The sequence below is a fragment of the Lynx canadensis genome, chromosome A1 (genome assembly GCF_007474595.2).
Source record: "Lynx canadensis isolate LIC74 chromosome A1, mLynCan4.pri.v2, whole genome shotgun sequence".
NCBI classification, from domain to species: domain Eukaryota; kingdom Metazoa; phylum Chordata; class Mammalia; order Carnivora; family Felidae; genus Lynx; species Lynx canadensis.
The window spans coordinates 73,440,582-73,461,752 of NC_044303.2; the positions used below are offsets into that span (position 1 = coordinate 73,440,582).

The window sequence follows — 21,171 nt, forward strand, 5'->3', positions numbered from 1 at the left end:
GCAGCAGCGGACCGAAAACTTTCGTCCACAACTTGAAGTTAGGAAGGGTTTCCGCTACTCCAGGCCGGCGGCTCATTTCCTTCCCTGTCCCTCGGAGAGGGTTTCTCCCGGGACTCACAGACCCTTCCCTCGGAGCGCAGCCCTCTCCTAAAAAGAAAAAAATCCCAAGTGCAGGTCTCTTTAAGACCCCAAGTCTAAGAGCCGAAATCTCCAGCACCGGAGCCAGACTCCGCCTCCTTCTCTGCGGCCCGGGCAACACTCCGGCCCAGGTCCTGAGAGCGGCGCCGTTGGGTTACGTAGCGGCACGTGATTGGCCGCCTCCCCCTGGCGGGCCGGGATTGGCCGGCGCCCGGCCCCGCCCCTCGCCCCCGCCCAGGCCCGCGGCCGCCCGGGTGTCCTCGCGCCGCTCGTCCACGCGCAGCCTGGCAGTTTGCCTCTTCCTCGTCCTGCAGCCTGCGTCCATGGCCACCGCAGCGGCCGAGGAGCCCTTCCCCTTCCACGGCCTCCTGCCCAAGAAAGAGACCGGGGCCGCCTCCTTCCTCTGTCGCTACCCAGAGTATGACGGGCGGGGGGTGCTCATCGCCGTCCTGGACACGGGGGTGGACCCCGGGGCTCCTGGCATGCAGGTGCGGCAGCCGCGGAGGGCGCGGGGGCGCGGGCGGCCGGCTGGCCGGCGGGCCGGCGGGGGACGTGGAAGGGACGCAGCCTCGCAGCGCGGCAGGCCGAAGCCCGCTCTGCGGCCGAGCGGGAGCCGGCACCGGGAGGAGGCATGGGGGCTCGGGCTGGGCCGTCAGCCCGGCCCAGACAAAAGCGGCGTGCCAGGCGCGGCCGGCCGGGGTGCCTGGGTCCGCCTTTCGCCCAGGAAGCCCCTTCCTGCCCAGGTGCTGCCAGGCCCGGGCCCCGGGGCCGCTTCCCGCCGCGCTGCCTTCCTCCGCAGGTCCCTAGTGTCTCGGGCACCAGCCCGTGCCTACTGTTTTTTAACGGGGATTTTACAATTTTTATTAGTTGTCGGGGGTGGGGGCGGGGAGGAAACAGAACAGTGGCGAACGACCTATCAGAACCTTTTTATTGCTGTCGTTCGGGGGATTTGGTTCTGGGGAGAATTGTTGGTCTTTATCACCAAAGCCGGGTTTCGAGAAGATAACTCGGTCAACTTCCTCTGGTAGTTTCCTCTGGTAGTTTTATGTGTTCTATTTTTAAACCATCTTCTGCACTGTACTTGTTTAGGGTCATTGAAGCGCATGGCTTCGTCTTTGTTTTACTTAAGAACCCAATTTAGTTTGTTTTTGGCCAACTCTTGAGGCTCTATTAAATTAGGCTTCTTTAATTTTTTTTATCTCCAAATATAAGACAACATACTTTAATTACGATTTTAAAAAATTGCTTAATTTTGCCAGAAGCACCTTTGAAATCTTTAAAGTACTGTACCAAAAGGTAATTTTTTTTTAATGTGTTTCTTGATTAAAAGTATTCCGTCTAAAGTCTTTGAAGTTTGGCTTCTGTAGATTTCGCCTTAGCATTTAATGAAATACAGTCATAAACAAAATATCACTGTTGAAGATCCATCTTTTAAAAATCTAATCTGGATGTAATCCTCTCCCTCTGGTCAACCCTTCATCTGTGTATCTTACTCTTCTTTCTTCACTATACTCTGAAGTTTAGTAATTCTCTCCCTCCCCCAAGTCCCCTCTGGCCTCTGGACCCTTTATTGTACTTTCCAATAATCGAGGAAGCATTTTGGAGGTTAAGATGTCGTGCTGGGGAGGGGGCGGGAAGGGGAACCAGTCTGACTGTACAGGATCCCTTTAGGAATCTTGCTTTCTCCTGTTAAGTCTTCAGCAGCACTCTGGAGTACAACACACCTTGGGCTTTTGGGACCAGGAAGCTTTGGTGAATCAGAATAGGGAGTCATACTGTTCCCTCCTGGTAGCTCTAGTGATACAGTTGTTGCATTAATAACTCTGAAGCCTTGCAACAGTGACAGCTATCACCTCATTGAGGCTTGATTGCAGAGTGGTCATGGTTTCCATTCTGTCCTAGTGTATGTTTACTTTTTATAGGGATAAGTGGGAGGAGAACAGCTGGGGTAAGTGGTTCACTGGTCCTTTTGTCAGGATAATAAAAGGATCAGGAGAGTTTGGAGGAGTACTGTCTCAGTAAAAATGCTTTTGTAGAATTTCCCAGTCTGCTTATCACTTTGTTCCGTTACTCTCTGTAAAGTAACAGCAGTTCTCAACACAGTGTTGCTGTGGACATTGATTGAGAAGATTAATTACATGTGACTTTTTCAAATGCTCAAGCAGAGTATTAAGTAAACACTGATTTTTTTTTTTTTAGGAGTTTAGGTTGGGATTTAAATCACCCACTGTGTGAAGTATAAATACACACTAGATATTGGCATGTAATAACAAATGTTCAAGCAGTAAAATATTGAAATAAAATGAAAACGTAACTCTTGTCTTCCAACAACTTTAACTCTGAGATACTGACATAAATATGACCAGTTAAAGAAATTCAGTACAGTGGCTTGCACATGAGTGAATTTTCAAGGTTTTTTTCCCCTGCTTTTGCCAATTTATTTTGTATATCTGTGTATACATCATTAAGATAAGAAAGTGGATAGAAATAGGAAGGAAAGAAAAAAAGGAGTGGACATTTAGAATGCCAGGTGGGGTCTGCATGGAGGACCAGAGATACAAATAAACCCTTTGGAGATGGCAATGGGGTGTCATTCTTCAGTGACTGCTGTGGGCCCAGTGGTCTTTTGTGACAGCTGTCTGGGCTTGTGAAAAGCAGAGGGTGGGGGGCACCTGGATGCTTCAGTCGGTTAAGCGTCTGACTCTTGGTTTCAGTTCAGGTCACGATGTCACAGTTCGTGGGATCGAGCCCCTCATGGGACTCTGCGCTGACAGTGCAGAGCCTGTTTGGGATTCTCTCTCCCTCTCTGCCCCTCCCCTGCACATTCTCTCTCTCTCTCTCAAAATAAATAAACTTCAAAAAAAAAAAGTAGAGGGCAGACAGCATGAAAGGAGTAATAAGTGCATAAATGATTACATCTTTCCTCATCGAATATCCAGGCACCTGGCAGGTCCCCAAGGGTGAGTTAAAAGCCGTCCTCCTGCAGGCGTCACCAGGATTGATCAGGGGCCAGTGAGAGCTGGCTTTGAGGCCGAGATGGGACTTGCACTGACCTGGAAAGAATACACAGTGGCCAGTTGGTCTCCTGCCACCAGTCTTCTCTTGGCTCCACCCTTTACAATGCCAGATTATTTTCCTTAGAAAAAATAAGAAACTGCTACTGTAACACCCTTGTGTAATACAAAACAAAGCACTTAATTTTGGCATTCTAGTTGCCTTTGCCTAAAAATTCCGGAATTTGAATTTTATGTGGCGCTTCTCCGTGCAGCTTGACCTCCTCGTGGTGCTTTGCTTCTCACTGTTTGCCCTATGCTTCCATCCAGAACATTCCACCCTTTCCACTCACCCCCGTGTTTCAGGCCTTTCCTCAACACATGAGTTAATCTGCCCGCAAGCCTTCCACCCTCACCTGTAACTTGCTTAATCCTTTAAGACCCACCTGGGTCTTGACCCTATTAGCTTTTGGGACCTCTACTGGCTGAATTAAGACCCCAGCATATATCTACACGTGTGTGCCCAGCATTGTGTTTGACCCGAGGCTTCAGGATGAATAAGGCCCATCCTTACCAACAGTTATTTGGGTGCTTTTTTTCTTTTTGCTTTCCTAGCAATGTGTTCATATCCCCCCCTCCCCGCCCCCCTGTAGCGCTTAAAATGTTTCATTTTAGTATTTCTGTTTACGTAACCTTTTTTCCTGCATAAGTTAAAATTCTTTGACAGCATATGTCCAAATGCATTTTGTAGGAGACGTGCCTATCACATTATTTTTGTTGAATGAGAAAAAAAAAAATGTGTGCACAGCGTGCATAATTTCCTCATGGAGAAAAAAATGGCTTGGGGAAGGTTACAAGTGGTCCTATAAAAATCTTTGTTTTTACATTTCCTGAAGTAATAAAGTAAATCATAGATACATAATTGGTTACAAATGTTGGATGCTATGCAGTTGGTTTAAATTTTTATTACCTTTCTCGCGGTTAGTCTTCCCTAATTCCTCCAAGCTGGGTTTTATATTCTTACATGCTTTCGTACACACTGTCCTTACCTTTTTTATTTATTGTCCTGTGTTGCAGTTATCTCTTTACTAATCTGTTTTCCAACTGGATTGTAAGCTTTCTGAAAGCGGAGCCTGTCTGATTCATTCATCATTACGTCCTCAGAATAAGTCATTTAATAGTACTTGTTTATGAAATATCTTCCCTTGCTTAAAAGAATATTTTCAAGTAAATGCTTCTACATTCACCTTGTTTTGTTCAGGATGATTTGCAACTCCCCTTTCCCGCTTTCTTCTGATCCTCGTGTTTAATGACGGGAGCTCCCAGCCCTCACCAGCTTCCTCACCATAATCAATTCAGTGGAGACACAAAGTGACTTAGAGTCTTGACGTGGGGGAAACCTTTGGGCAATTTCTGTTTTGTTTGTCCAGCATAGCCCCCGAGGCCTTTCTCAGTCCCCCACCCCAGTGCACACGGCGTACTACCCTAGCTCTGCTCATAACATCCTCCTCCTCCCCCTGCAAAGATGAGGGAATTCATTCTGATGGTAGCAGTTCACTGTCCTACTTCTCCCAAAGCCCCATTGCAAAATCCTCAGCCGGTTTGCCTTTTTTTAACACCTCTCCTCCCTAACCCCAAACTCCCTCTTGTGTCTTGTCGTCTCCAGTGGCATGGTTTCCTTTACCTAGTGGAGAAAGAAGTACAGGGATAGAAAAGTGCATATGTAAGAAGTTGTAATGAAAGAGACAGACTAATAAGTAAAGCTGGTGGCAATAGTAGATGGTAAATAAGTCACCAAATCCCATTAGGTTTTCTTCCTTTGCTCACACAGTGATAATGAGGTTTCTAATGAGAGGGATCTGTTGTCTGGCTTGTTAGTGATCTCTTGTGATTCTTGATCTCAAGTCACTGAAGTTGTTTGCTCATTGAGAAGATAAAGATAGGTGATTGTGTTCCTAGTGCTATGGCTTAGCTTTCAAGTTACAGACTTATTTGGAATACATTTTGAAATCGATTACTTTCTTACGTGATTTAGCTAGTTTTAATTTTATAAGGGAGTATTTCCATTTTGTATTTTGGTTGATTTTCTTATATTTTCCTTCATTTATTTTATTTCCAAAGATGCTTAGCCAATCCCTTCAAAGCCAGTAGCGGATTTAATCAGTTAATTTTATCATGATCTTATCAGAATTTGGTTTGACTTCCAAAGTCATTTTTTTAAACTGATTTTGAGCCTCCTGAGTATATTAGTTATTTTGTTACTAGTATAGACAATTTCCAAGAAATAAGTATCCAGCTTAAAGTTTCCGTTAAAAAATTAAAAAAAGGCAGCTGTACCTGGGAGGCCTTTATGGCCCCAGGTGGTTCTATAGCAATGTCGTTGGAAGAAGATTTGGGGCCCGCCAAGAACCTCTTTGCTTCTGCCTCATAAAGAAAAACTTGTGCCTTTGTTTCCTCTACGTGGTAACTTTCCCTCTCCTCCCTTGGTAACCCTTACCTACAGGGCTTTGAGGACACTACAGTGGGAGAAGTGCCTGGAAAGACACACAGAGGGACACTTAGCTTGATCTTAAAGAGTGTGAATGTGAATTCTCTGGGTGGAAAGGAGTTGGAAGACCTTGTGCTTCTCTGATGCTCTTGGCATTTTTTTTGTGTTCCCTTTTTTCTCCGCCCCCCTCCTTGAGGATAAGCAGGGGGTTGTTTTTTTTTTTTTTTTAATTTTCTTTTTTTTTTTTTTAACATTTATTTATTTTTGAGACAGAGACAGAGCATGAGCAGGGGAGGGTCAGAGAGAGAGGGAGACACAGAATCCAAAACAGGCTCCAGGCTCTGAGCTGTCAGCCCAGAGCCCGATGCGGGGCTCGAACTCACGGACCTCGAGATCATGACCTGAGCCGAAGTTGGCCGCTTAACCGACTGAACTACCCAGGCGCCCCGGGGGATTGTCTTTTTTCGGTCCTCTTTGTGTCTCCATGCCTGAGGATTCCCTGCTGGTAACTCAGTACCTCTATCTTGAATGCTACAGATTCCCTTTGCAAAGCAAGCCAAGAAGTGATTTTTCCAACGAAAGCAGTGTGGAAATACAGGACTGCTGTCACCTGTAGTAGTCTGCATGGCCCCAAAGAAAATTTGTGAACTGGCCAAGAAACCAGGCCTTAGAAAAATCAGTCTTAATGCTGAGCAGTTTGTGTCAGATCATTCAGTAATTAAATCTGTATTGAGCACCAACCAGGCACTGCTAGGTTTGGGAGAATTTGGTGAATAAAATAGACCTAGTCCTTGCCCTTAGGGAACTTACTTTCTAATAGTGGAAATAGATGAGGAATCAGCTAACTGTAGAATTACAAATTCTGTGAGGGAAACAAGGCCCAGTGAGGAGGAGTAAGGCTCAGGTTTAGGGTGGTGACTGCCCACAGAAGAGGTCATCACGGAGGCCTTCTGAAGAGGGGACATTTTAGTAGAAGGCCGAAAGATGAGATGGGGATTTCTATGGAACAGCTGAAGGGACAGACAGAGGATCCCAAGCGGAAGGACTGTGTGCACAGAGTCGTGGGGCAGGGAAAGGTTGGCACGTGGCAGGAACTGAGAGGAGGCCAGTGCGGTTACGGTGGTCCAGGGCCGCGGTGGAACGGGTCGCTCAGATGCTTTTGTGCTGAGTGCGGGAGCTCTATGGCGGGGGGCTGCATGGGAGCTGGCGGCTGCCATCGCACAGCTTGTCCTCTTGCTTCTGGTGCGGCCCACGAATGCACCCGGGAGACCTGCACAGAGCATCAGTGTCACCAAGGCAAGAGGTGGTGGTGGGGAGAGGGTTGGGATAGCGGTGGCGAAAATCCAGAGAAGATGGACTCGAACTGTATTTTAGAGGTGGAATGAAGATGACTTCCTGACAGATTTGATGTGGGCAGCAAACCAGAGAAAGGAATCTGAGAAGGACGTTGAACTCTCTGGTTTGAGCAATGGGTATGTGCCGATTCCTGAGATGGCAGAGCCTGGAGGGAAGGAAGTTCGAATGTTAAGTTTGAACTTTGGACTTAACGAAGTTTGAATGCCGGTGGGCATCCTGTAATGAAATGTCATTACATGTTTTCCCCTGAAAACATGTGCTCGTCGGGCCCAGAGCTTAACCTTCTTCAGTTATTTTCTCAGATGTTACCTTCTCAGTGAGATCTTTCTTAACCAACCTAGTTACTGAAAACCCCACGCTACCTCCTCCTTCTCCTTAATTTTTCTCCATCATAATTATCACCATCTGGCGTTAGGTATCTGACATGTTAATTGAGTAGAACAGAAGATCTGTGAGACCAGGGACTTCTAGGTATAGATCATTACTGTGTGTGTGTCCCCAACACCTAAACGAGTGGCCTGTGGTAAATGCTTAGTAAGTATTTATTAACTGACTGTGTAAAATCACTTGAAGGATTCTTTGTTTTTCATGAGTAATTTTTTTGTAAGTATCTCTCCAGCTTTTGGCTTAAAACAACTCAAGTTTCTTTTTTAAATGAATGCAGATTTTATAGGGTATTTTATGTATGTGTACATGTGTGCACACATATATGGGGGTTGGCATTGCTTTTTATAATGATTAAGAAACTAAATCTATAATTCATATTTCAATTATCCCTTCATTTTCAGGTCACAACTGATGGAAAACCAAAAATCATCGATATCATTGATACAACAGGAAGTGGTGATGTGAATACTGCTACAGTAGTAGAGCCCAAAGATGGTGAGATTATTGGTCTTTCAGGAAGAGTGCTCAAGGTTAGAGCTTTAATCTTTTAATTGAATTTTTCTTTCCTTTTTTTGTACTGTTGCCTCAAAGCATTTAGTGTTTTTAGCTTATGTTTACTGGTAGGTTACTAGTTACCTGTTGCTGTTTAACAGATTACCCCCAAAACTTCATGCTTTAAAACAACAAACATTTATCATCTCACAATTTCTGCATGTCAGTAATCTGGGTTTGACTTAGCTGGGTGCCTCTTGTTTAAGATCTCTCCTGAGCTTGGCCAGGGCTGCAGTTTCATCTGAAGGCTCAGCCTGAGTGGGGAAGGGGAGTCTGTTGCAAGCTCACTCAAGTGGTTATTGGCAGGCTTAGGGTCCTCTCCACGGGACTGCTATACGCCATGTAGCTGTCTTCCCCCTGGGTGAGTAGTCCAGGAGAGTACCCAAGATGGAGGCCATGGTCTTTTTACATATTAATCTTGGGATTCACATTCCATTGCTTCTGCCATTTTGTTTTCATTGGAAATGAGCCATGAAACCCAGCACACACTTACAGGGGAAGGGAATTTTATGAGAGCATGAGGACCAGGGGTCATCTTAGAAGAAGTCATTTGTTGTGTGACAGTGGGCTTAGAATTAGGATATATTTTTCATTGTGGTTGCCAAATTCTAAAAATTTTTAAGTTTTGGATAGAAAGATAGGAAAAGTGACCAGGTTATAGTTTTGCCTTGTTTCCTGTTCCTTCTGAGAACTTGAACAGGAAATATTTAGGATTTAATCATTGTGGACTTAAGTGACTGGCTTTGTGTTAACTCTATGTGCTTGGTAGAAAGGTGAGCTAACATGAAAAATGATTAGATTGCTAACATAAAGCAATTCATGAGATGTTAGCTAATGAGCTTATAGATGTCAAGAATTTGTGGTTTGGTGTTTTAAACCAATAAGCAGAATTAGTTTGGAAAATGAATTTGTGCTTATTTATATGTTTAAAGAACTGTATTTAACTCTGGCCATCTTTTACCGTCTCTCTGAATTATGTTTAGGCATCCTCTTCTGGATAAGGTTGTTGTGCTATGTAGTGAGTTAACACAAATTCAGCTGCTTAAAGCTACATACATTCCTGCATTTATTATATTACTGTTTCCACGGGTCAGCACTGCTTTCTGTGGTTCTCTGGTCAGTGTCTCACAAGACTGTACTCAGGTATTGGTTGGAACTGTGGTTTCATCTGAGGCTCAGGATCCTCTTCCAACTTCATTCTTCTTGTTGGAAGAATATATTTTTCTTGCAGCTGTTGAGCTCACCACAGTTTGCTTCTTCCAGGCCAGCAGGAGAATCTCTCTGACCATTGGGATGGCCCCTGTCTCTGTTTTAAGGAGCCTACCTGATTAGGTAGGCTCACCAGGGCAGTCTCCTTTTTTATTAAATCAGTCACCTGATTACAGACCTTAATTGTATCTGCACAATGCCTTCACCTTTGCTATATTACTTAACCATAATACAGTCACAGGAGTGCTAGTCACAGGCCCTGCCTTTACCAAGGGGAGAGGACTATACAAGGGCATGGGTCTTCTTGAGAATCTGCTACCATAGGCACACAGCAGGCATTAACATCCAGGACTGAATGGCTTGTATGACCCCAAAAGTCACATGTTGAAGCCCTGACACCCAATTTGATAGTATTTGGAGATGGTGTTAGGGGTAAATGAGCTCATGGGAGCGAGCCCCTCATGACAGGATTAGTCTGTTCTCTCTCTCTCTCTCTCTCTCTCTCTACCGTGTGAGAATACAGTGAGAAGGCTGTGCCTGCAAGTTAGGAAGAGTCTCCCCAGAACCTGACCATTCTGGCACTCTAATCCCATGCCCCCAGCCTTCAGAACTAAGAAAATAAATTTCTGGTGTTTGAGCTACCCAGTATTCTATGGTATTTTCTTATGGTGCCTGAGGTAAGACACCATCTGCCGAAAGAAAGAAAGAAAGAGAGAAAGAGAGAAAGAGAAAGGAGGGAGGGAGGGAGATTGTAAACTAGAGGGAAAGGAATTTCTGCACATCTGCATTATTCTGAGGTTTTGCCTGCCTTCCCCAAGTCTGTGTTGTTATTTAGACTATATTTCCGAGAAGACACATTGGGATTCCTGTGAGTTACATTCTTTGGGAAATTAGGGAATGCTTCTAGTAGGTTCCAAAGATTTAGAATCCTGTAAAGTTTTGTCCTCAATTGTTGTTGTTGTTGTTTTATAAGTTTATGAGAGAGAGAGAGAGAGTGAGTGTGAGCCGGGGAGGGGCAGAGAGAGAGAATCCCAAGCAGGCTCCGTACATTGTGGAGCCCGACGTGGGGCTCGAACCCATGAACTGTGAGATCATGACCTGAGCTGAATTCAAGAGTCGGACGCTTAACCGACTGAGCCACCCAGGCACCCACTCAGTTGTTTATTTTAAATAACTGTAATAGCCCATGATTTAAACCACATGGACTGATAACACCACTCGTGCTCAAAGGCAGAAGTGGATGTACCATGTATATGGTAGGAAATAAGATCAGAAAATCGACAGATTACTACTTAGATCTTTTCCCAACCTGATGACCTGCTTCTTTAGCTCTACTGTTAAGTATTCTCTGCCCATCAATATAGCAGGAGGTTTTAACTTAATTTTTTTTGTATTCAATGTGTCTTCAGAATTTAAAAGGACAAATGCTTGTCCACAGCTTCTAACAGGAGAAGCCGAGTGTGGTGCCCTGCGTCTCCCCTTTCACCACTGATTCCCACTCTCCGAGAGGGAAGTCTTTGATGTTACATTTTCTTCAGGGTTTTAAGTAACATACCCTTCTTAATTCTTGAATTTTTATCTGTGGAATTAGCAGTGTGGAAGAAGAGAGTTCACTTTCCAGGTCGTTCGTTTCTGAGAAGTTTCCTGGTATTGTCTCTGGGGTTCTTCCTTCCACTGTTTTTGCTGTTCTTTTATCTGGAATCCTGTTAATTGGACATTGGACCTCTTGAGTTGATCTTCCAGTTTTCTTATGTTTTTCCACCCTCATTGCTTGTGTTTGTTTTTTTCCTTCCTGAGAGATTTCTGAGATTTCTTAGTATTCTTTGCTAACTCTCACATTGAATATTGTTAATTTTTGCCTATTATTTTTAAATGCAAGTCTGTTCATGTTCACTCAGAGCATATCTTCCTGTCAGGTATACAACATTTTATGGGGGAATATTGTCTAAATTTCTTTTCTAGTTTCTTCATCCTCTCTTTACTCACCTTCCTCTTCCTCCCATTCTCCTTTCCCCTTTCTCTTCCTTTTTCTTCACCCCTCCTGTTCCCTCCTCCCTCTTCCCTTTCTCTTCCTCCTCTTCTCCTGCTCCCTCTACCTCTCCCCCTTCCTTGTGCTCTACTTTCTACCTGAGAGCTTTCCCCCAGCTGTCTAGCTACCCTGGCTGTCTCTTGGTTAACAAGGCACCTAAAGGGGACAAAGGTGCTCTCTGCCTTTGCAGGGCCTTGGGGTGTGGGTCTCAGTGATGCTATTGTGACAGACTCCAAAGTGGCAGTATATGGCACACTTTTTCCCATTGAGATATGCTCATTTACCTCCAAGAGGACTTGGCCAATTCGGCCTGGGGTTTGGGGGAGAGGGAGAGAAGCCTCTCAGGGGCTCATGCCTGGAAAGGTGCCTGGAGAGATCTCTTGCAGACTCTTAAGTATGTCTCACCTCTCCGCTCTGCTCTGTGAATCCCTCAAGAAAGCTGACATTTCCATGTCTCTCTGGTTCAACGTCCAGTTGACTGGCTGGTCAGGTTTGGGCAGCACATGGGATGTGCAGCAGGTGTCTGATTGTTCCTCATACAGGCTTTCCACCAGTCTTCTTGGTGTTAGCTCTTTATCTGAACACAGAACATACCCACATTCACGTTCAGCTTGTTTTCTTTCAAGGAAGTGCAGGTGTTCAGATACTTTGCAGTGGGCATCAGAAAGAATAGTGTTACTAGTCGCTGGTATTCTGGCTAGCTCGGATCTCTCAGAGCTCTTTAGCACACAGTTCTTAGCAACACAGCGAAGTGTTCAGGTTTCTTTGACTTGACCATGCCTTAAGATGAATTAAATAGCTGTATTTCAGCTTCTTCGAAATCGCCCATAAACTGTTGACAGTTAATGTCTTGCTTTCCCTGTTTGAGATGAACTACTGGTTAAGTGCTTTGAACATTCCAATAATCTCTTTCTCTAAGGAGGCCATTCCTAGGCCTTCTTGAGAAACTAGTGGTCAGTTACTTTGGAAAGTGACACTCCTATGAGCAAGTAGAAGCAAAAAAGTGAACAGAAGCTTAAAATCTTTTATGATGAAATGTACAGGTATAAAGGAAAGTGCATAAAACACATACGTACAGCTTGATGAATACTGAAGTGGATGCCACTTTATCTGCTACCCAGATGGGACAAAGAATATGACCATACCTCAGAAGCTTCCTGCATTCTCCCAGATCACAATCTACTTGGACTTTTGTGATGATCATTTCTGTGCTTTGCTTTATAGTTTTACCACCTCTGTGTGGATACATGAAATATATTGTTGGTTTTGCCTGTTTGTGGACTTTATATGAATGACCTCATTTGTGTATCATTTTATATCAGTTGTTTGCAAGATTCTTGCCACTCAAGCCAGGATGTTGCATGTAGTAACGAGTTGTTTAACTTCATTGCTGTTCGAGATACCGAGGTTTGTATATACCAGTTCTGTCCACTCCACTGAGGATGAGCTGTTGTTTCCAGTTTGGGAGTCACTAACAGCTCTTCAGACAACATTCATTGTGTATGTATCTTTTGCACATGTGTGTAGATAACATCTCCAGGATGCATACCTAGAATTGCTGAGTCTTAGAGCTACAACTTAACTAGGTGATGTCAAACAGATTTTCCAAGTATTTGCACTAACCTGCATTTCTACTAGCAGTGTGCAAGAAATTTGATAGCTACACTGGTAACAGTTGGTATTTTTAGGCTAAAATCTTTGCAAATATGTGGGGAATCTAGGTGTATCATGTTGTGGTTTTAATTCATATTCTCTAATTACTAATAAGATTGAACTCCTTTTTATATATTGATTAGACATGAGGATTTCCTCTCTTGGAAAGTACGTGTTCGAGTCCATTTGCCCTCTCTCCCCCAGTGAGTTGTCGTGTTTCTTACTAATTTGCAGAATTTCGTATGTATTCTGAGAACCTGTCCTGTGATGGACTGTGGGTCAGGTGTCTTCTCCCATTCTGTATGTCTGTGTTCACTTTCTGGGCGGTGTCCTTTGAGAGCTAGAAGTCGTTAAATTTAATGTATTTGGATATTAGTCTTTGCCTTTTTGATTAGGGTTTTTCATGTCTTAATGACCTTTGCATGTCCTTCCTGACCCCAAGATCAAGAAGGTATTCTCCTCTATTATTTTCTAAAAACTTTTGCCATGTTTCTTTTCCTATTCTAGAATTCAGCTGGTATTGATTTTAGGCTGTATCTGTTTTTCCATCTGAAGACCAGTTGCCATAATCTCCCCACAAATTTTCAGTGTTGCCTTTTACTTTGCAACCTTCACAGTGGGGTGATACAGCTTCAAAGTCTCATTTCCAATTCTCTGTGTCCTTTGGATGTTTTTTTCCTCATTTTCCTTATTCTAACTTTAGTAGCCATTTGGAAGGGAGCACAGTGCTTTTTAAAATTTACCACATTTAACTTGAAGTCAGTCTTTAAATCATCAATATTTATTCATATATATATATATATATATATATATATATATATATGTAAAAAAGTCCAGGCCTAGTGAATCACTTGGCCAAATGTGGCACCATATTTAGATGCAGTGATAGCTGGCAGGACCGTGAGGCTGACAAGGCTGACATAGAGTTTGAAGTTAAAAATAAAAAAAAAAAAAAATGGGACATTAACACTTATGATGACATTTGGCTTGTTAAGGAAATGTTCAATTCATTAGGCATCCCCTTAAAAGAGTCAGGGAAAAGAGGTGTAATTAGTAATCAAAGAGATTCTGTTTCTCTTATGAAAATGATCTTATTCCATTGCAGTGTTAACCTTAAAAATAAAACTGCCAGTTATTTACCAGCAAAAGTGGGTTTATTCCAGAATAGCAGAGAACTGCAATCCGGAATGAGCAGCCTTTGGCAAAATCGTAGACAAGTCCCCAGAACAAAGGAGAGGACTGCTATTTCATATAGAGGAAAGAGGCGAAGGCAGGAGGCCTGGTGGACACGAAGCGCCCCTTGCAGTAAACTGCCTCCTGCCTGGATGGGAAAGTCTGTGCACCCGCGAGGTCCCCCTCCATGAGTGGTAGTGCATGAGAGCACCCCCTGCTGGCCGCCTGACTCCATGCGAGCAGGTCTCTAGTTCTACAGTAGTTACCATGAAATAAAACCATTTTAAAGAAACCACTTAAGTGGTCAAAATATAAAGCTCGGATTCTTAAAAGAGACCGAAAATAAGTTCATGTGTATAAAATACTCAAATAGGCAAAATGACATACTCCATAATTGCTTCATAGGATAAAGTTAGCTTTACTCAAATTTGGTTAACTCTAGATAGCAGAACTGTGATTATAACATTTATGATTTTTGTAGTTGAATTTTTAATAAATAACCAGTCTGCCTTTACTGTGAGGAAAATACATAGTAGTGATTTGAAAAGTATCTGGTTGTGTGGACACTGCAGATTTTGGTCTCATTTATGATTAAATATAAATTATGTCTTATTTTTATTGCGTTACATATATTGTAAGTAATTGTGGTTAAATACATGTTCGCACCTGTTGATCTTGCTGTTATTTCAGTCAGTCACTCCGTTTAATCCTTCGGCATTTCACGGCCTTTTATAATCTCCTTGTACGAGAAGTTGCCACTAGCCTAGGGTTACAAGACCTGTGTAGTGGGACACCTGTGATGAAATAGTGTTTGAATTTGCCAGCCAGGGATTACTTACTTTTTTGTTGTTGCAACACTGTATTGTTGTGATGTCAAGGGCTGCTGCAGGAACATTAAGAGTTAAGAATTCCTGTTCTCTAAAAGAGATTGGTAAATTGTGAATGAAAAGCACCAGTTTATATGCCATCATATACTCCAGACATCTCTTCGATTCAGAAATGTTTACTGACATATGCGGGCTTTTAAAAAGTCGATCTTTAAAGTGCTGTGAATGGTGGGTTTTTTCCTCTATTCAGTCGTGAGAAAATTTCATCCAAAAGTTTCTTTCCTGGGGACTAACTTGATGAGGGACCAGGGGTGAGCCAGTTACAGATAACTACCCGAGTGAGAACTCATGAGTCAACCAACTCTGGGTGGTTGATAGTTCAACCTCATGTTTTATACACATTTGAAAGCTGTTTTTGATGACCGGGGGTCCTGTGATTACAAAGAGAGTGAACATTCCACATTTTCTTGATTGACATTTGAAGTTGGTTGATGTTCAGTGTATTTTTGCAAATCATAAGGTGGAGATTATTTATTTTTTTCCTTTTACACACCAGGAAGTAGGAACCTGTGGGTCCACTCTGGTTAGTGGTAGAGTTTGGATTCACAGCCAGGTTTATCTTTACACTGGATGTTTTGGTCTCCATGATAGAGCTAGATTCTAGCTTTCTTTTCAGCCTTCCTGTGGTTTGGGCAAGCAGTGTGATTTCTTTTTGTTTCTTTGCTTTTTCCATTTGTACACTGGGCATGCTGTTTACATCATTCTGTTAATTAGAGGCTTTAAGTGTTCTTTTTAAATACTTTGAGATATTTAGAAAGATTATTATAAGATGTTATATATAATTAATGTAATCTTATATAACTTTTTTCTTAAAGAGCTCGTTTTAAGTATCTATGCATTATCCCTGTTGATTGTAGAGAATGCAGTTCTTAACAGGAAATCTAAGCATGGAGAGGGTCTGTTAACTGCTTCTCTTTGCCCCTAGTTGGGCAGTAAGTAGGTCTGAGAAGGGAGGGAGAGGTGAGGTTTCCTTGATGCTTGAGAACTAAAGATTGTAGCAGTTTAATGAGGTAGCTTATGTTGAAAGCACTTTATAGACCATGAAACACTGTAATTCAAAGGTATCTTGGGGCGCCTGGGTGGCTCAGTGGGTTAGGTGCCCAACTCTTGATTTCAGGTCAGGTCATGATCTCACAGTGGTGGGATTGAGCCCTGTGTGGAGCTCTGGGCTGAGCATGGAGCCTGCTTAGGATTCTCTCTCTCTTCCTCTGCCCCTCTTCCTTGCCCCTGCTTTCTCTCTAGAAAGAAAAAGAAAGATATCCTGAGTGAAACATATTACTTATGAATGAGAAAAACTCCAGAGAGATATTAAGTGGCATCTTAGAATATGAGAAATATTGCTCTAATACACAACCTTGCTTATCCAAGTTGAGCCATTAGGATAGAAGTGAAATAACCTTTCTCTCCAGTAGTAAATCATTGGAATTGGGAAGCATTTAGTGAGTCAACAATTTGCTCTTTTTCTATAGATTCCTGTGAGCTGGATAAATCCCTCAGGCAAATATCATATTGGCATTAAAAATGGCTATGACTTCTATCCAAAGGCGCTCAAGGAAAGGATACAGGTAATGTCCAGTCTAGAATCAATGACTTCTTCCTCAAATTTTTTTCCTACTGAAGAAAAAAATTTTTCATAAGATCCTGTTAACTCTTAATTATTGTGGAGACCGGGAGCCTTTCAGACAATGACTGCTTAAAGGTTCTGGTCAGTGGAATGTTACCCATTTAAAGTCACCATTCTTAATCTTGGATACATGGCTAAGTTTAGAGAATGTTGTGAATACATTGAAATTCAAGTTTTTGTATATTTGTGTTTTTCTGGGAGTTTGAATATAGCTTTCATTGGAGTTTTGAAGGACTTTTTTTTTTTTTTAATCTCCAAAAGGCTAAAGTCTGTTTAAAGTTGATTTAAAGTCCTGGCCGACTTATTTATTCCTGGTCCTGTAGCTTCTATGATAATTTGTCCCATTTTTCTTAACCGTTTAACTAGGCTTCTTGATCCCAGTTAGTCATCATTCAGTACTAAGAAAAGGGTTGCTCAGACCAAAGCAGCTAAAGCGTGGAAAACACAAGTCTGTCATTAGAGAAATAAGAATTGCAAATTGAAGGAGGAATCTGCTTTAAAACGGAGCTACTGAGTAAATCTTTCTGTGATGATGGAACTGTTCAGTATCTGTCCATCATGGCAGCCACTGGCCACAAGTAGCTGTTGAGAACTTGAAATGTGACTAGTAGGAAAATTTAATTTTATGTAATATTTTAAAATTTAAATCTAAGTAGCAACACATGGCTCCCATATTTGCAAGTACCACTTTATTAGATTGCTATAATACTGGTAGCTGATACAGGTTCAGAGTTGCAACTGCAAAAGAAGATGTGATCCTTGAAAATGAGCCTGATGGGTAAGACCTATGGAACGTTTCATCTCATCATAGCATTGTTATTTGCTTCTCCAGGGGGTCTGTGAACCATAAGAACTACTCAGCATGTTGCATATATAACCTTTACTTATTTGATTCTCATCGTTCTGCAAAAAATAAAGTTACAAAAAATGCATATAACTTACTGGATACTAATTTATTTTAAAATTTCAGGCTGAAATACACATAACAGTATTATGCACTATCTTAAATTTATTATCAGTTGTATCAATAAGATGCAAATTAACATGCAAATATAGAGTAAGTTAATATCAACCCCCTCCTTAGCTCAGTGGAGTTGATTGTTTTACTGGAAAGGATTTTTTTTTTTTAACTAGCAGACCTCCACTGGGTGGCACTATGGGTTAAAGACAGCAGAGATGAAGGTGAGACCAATTTCAGTAACAAAGAACCCTGTCAAATCCAAGACAGGAAAAAAACAAGCCAGGAAGGGAGGAAGTCTAGGAAGCCTGCATGTCCCTCTTGCGGCCAGTCTTACTCTTGTGCTCCGCCTGCACGGCTTAAAGCAGTCCTCAGTTCCCTAAGGGCCAGCGTGTAGTATTTGCTTTTATTGTAAATGCCTGGGAATTCAGCTTTTTTACCTGACATGCTGTTATTAATCCTTGGATGGGCTGAAATTGGGACATACGATGTTATCAAAATACATTTGGTTGTGCCGTGGTAAATGTGTTCTCTTAAAACCCACATGTAGTGAATAGTTTTAGTAATTGACCCATTGCTTTATCAACTTGATGCTAAATGGTTTTTTTAGCCTCTGTGTGAAAATTGTGTACCATCACAACCGATAACAATTAGGTCCATATATAAATGACTGGCTAGGTTTACCTGGATATTTTTCAACCTCGTTGTAAGGTAACTTTTCTGTCTTGCAGAAAGAACGGAAGGAAAAAATCTGGGATCCTGTTCACAGGGTGGCCCTTGCAGAAGCCTGTAGAAAACAAGAAGAATTTGATGTTGCCAACAATTGCCCTTCTCAAGTTGGTGCCAGTGGCTTTTATTTACACATTACCACAGAACCATATTTCAGTTCTCAGAGAATCGGCAGACTTTTTTCCACAAGTTTTAAATTGTTTAATTTTAGTAATTTTTCTTTTATTCTGAAATCAATTTACACATTTTTCACAACTTCTCATGAATTACCACAAACTGAACACTCCCTTCCATACCTCTTCCTAATCATTGCTCCCTTCCTCCTCCAAAAGCAACCACCATTGCCTGTTTTAAATTTGCAGAATGGAATCATACAGTGTGTCCTTTTACACGTCACTACTTTCAGTCAGTGTTATGTTTGCGACATTCATCCATGTGTGAGTGTGGAAGGAGTTTGTTCACTTCTCTTGCTTATGATGGATGCGCCACAATTCATGCGTGCATTCTGCAGATCAATACTTTGTTTTCAGTTCTTGGCTCTTGTGGAAGATGCTGTTTTGAACATTCTCGCGTGCATGTCTTTGGTGGGTCATAGAGGGGTAGTAGCCGCATGCATGTCTTTGGTGGGTCGTAAAGGGGTAGTTCCAGTTCATATTCCCGCAAGAAGGATATGAGAGCCTCCATTATTTCACATCGTTAAATAGCTGTTACATTTCTTTTAATCAGTTAATAAAATGAAGATAATGTCTTGGTTTATAAGGAAAACAATACGTGCTAGTTGCAGAAACTTTTGGATAACACGGGTGTGTAAAGTAATAAGAGCTTCCAAAGTGCCACTCCCCAGGGATGGTACCAACAACCTGATGTTTATCCTTCTGAATCTTTCTTTTAATGCATACATGTACCTTTTCTTAATCAAAAGTGGAATGGTATTGGTGGTTGTCAGTCCTGGCTGCAGATTAGAATCACATGAAGAGCTTTGTGCCCTAGAGAGGAATTAAATCAAAGCCTTGGAGGAAGGCTGGCATTTTTTAAAGCTCCCTGGAGCTTTAATTAATGTGCAGTTAGGGGCGAGGACTACTGCCCTCAATAGATCTATGTACACATTTAACTTGCATTTACTTAATATGTGTACAGCATCCCCTTTAATTGGGTAATTCACCCTCTTTAGCTGCATTATTTTCTGTTAGGTCACTGTTTGTCCTTCAGCCTCTTACTAGTCACATTAAGTGTTGTACTTCAGGCAGTACGCATATCAAGTCAACTTTATAAAAGGAGGGATCTAGATTTAATTATCCATTTGATTTTGTTTACCAACAATGTCTGTATAATTGTTTTTTTTCTTTAAGGAGGAGTAAATGTTGAATATATTGAATAACTAAAAATGAAGCGTAACCAGATTTTTGGAACATATGGAAATTACATTTTAATTCAGTAGGACTGTTCAGGTGAATGTAGAGCAGTCTAATGTAGTACGTAGTTTAAACAAAAATAGTTGGCGTGTGACAGTTCTCATGGTGATGGATCAGAATGGTTAAATAGCTTATCTGTACAAGGTCAGGAATATAGTATGTGTTTAGCATGTTCTAAAAGACAGAAGGTAATTTGTGGTTTCTCTTATTTATTTGGATTCTTAAACAGATTTCAATGGAAACAGTCCTGATTAAAAAAAAATCTAAAGGTCAATAGATAACCTATTTTATAGCAATTTTAGAGTTAATTTTGGAAATTAGTTGTGCAGATTATAGATACGTGACTAACATAAGTCTTGGTCAAATGATACCATCAACATGGAACACTGTGTCTTTCCCAAAGCGGATGGAATAAATAAATGAGAGATTGACTAAAAGAAGTATTATTTTAAAAGTATTCAATATATTAATTAATATCTGCATCATTAAATTGAACTACAAGTTGCATAGATATAAAAAAAATTTCTTACATTTTTCCAGAGTAAAATGGCTTTCCTGTTGGTCACACGGTGTCTTTGGTTACATGTTAATATGTTGTGTTTCAAGAGCACAAAATGTACTAATATTAATATATGTTCTTATTGATTAGGCAAATAAACTAATCAAGGAGGAACTTCAAAGTCAAGTGGAATTGCTAAATTCTTTTGAGAAAAAATATAGTGATCCTGGCCCTGTGTATGACTGCTTGGTGTGGCATGATGGTGAAGCCTGGAGGTAAACGTCATGTATTATATAGATCTTCACTTAAAGCTGTTTTTATCTACTCTGAAGAACATTAAATCCTCAGAACCGTCCAGAGAATTGGTTTAAATGACATTAATATCCCTAAGCAAAACTGTTGGAGAGCCGAATTGGCTTTCGGGTAGTTTTGGATAAGCTCTTTGAACTTCTTGGTATTTTAGGTGCTAAACCTGTCCCTTGTGTGTTTTAAAGAAGCTTGTTTCATTAACCAGACAGTAACTTAACCAGATAATAGTAGGTTAATCATTGGTAGACATAGAAATGTTCCTGACCAGAGCTAGGCAGTTTGGAAAGTAACTGCAAGAGAATACTAGATACAGAACTGAGCGTATGTGGGAAATATTGGACAGGGACTTAAGGAAATATTCTAATATTAGCAGGGATGGGGTAGTGGGACAATAGGTGGTTCAGTTCCAATGTTTCCTGCATGTACTGAAAACACTGCCAACCTTGTCCTGAGGAAAATATGTTTCCAAGGTCCTTAAGGCAGTTGACAAAGGAAGGGATCCATGCAACGGTTTGCCGACATTATTCTAAGACAGCTTTTAGAATTTTTGCGTTGGAAATGAAACTTAGAGGAAATAAAATCTGAAGTCACTGGAGTAACACTTTAGAAAATGTTATAATTAATGAAAAATGCAGCAGAATTGTGGTTTCAGGTGCTACTGGAAATAATTTTTCTGATTGCATCGTACTGTATACCGTGTAGGGCTTCAATTCCCTGCCCCATCTCAGGGTTAGACACAGAATTTTTTGAGGAGAATCTTAGAGACCCCAAATTA

General features: G+C 41.6%; 1 protein-coding gene across 6 annotated transcripts in view; it reads left to right on the plus strand.

Annotated features, from left to right (window-relative positions):
- The first annotated feature begins 381 nt into the window (after nucleotides 1-381).
- The window catches only part of TPP2 (tripeptidyl peptidase 2), a 67,951-nt gene continuing 47,161 nt past the window's right edge, over nucleotides 382-21,171 (plus strand). For 5 of the 6 annotated variants that reach the window (XM_030313668.2, XM_030313693.2, XM_030313685.2 and 2 more), the window contains exons 1-5: nucleotides 410-626; nucleotides 7,764-7,892; nucleotides 16,335-16,430; nucleotides 18,179-18,283; nucleotides 20,238-20,362. In XM_030313668.2, the coding sequence (XP_030169528.1) occupies nucleotides 462-626; nucleotides 7,764-7,892; nucleotides 16,335-16,430; nucleotides 18,179-18,283; nucleotides 20,238-20,362 (620 nt within the window). In that variant the 5' untranslated portion in view covers nucleotides 410-461. Of the gene's footprint in view, nucleotides 627-7,763; nucleotides 7,893-16,334; nucleotides 16,431-18,178; nucleotides 18,284-20,237; nucleotides 20,363-21,171 lie in introns of all 6 variants that reach the window. The other variant, XM_030313701.2, reaches the window with a different exon arrangement.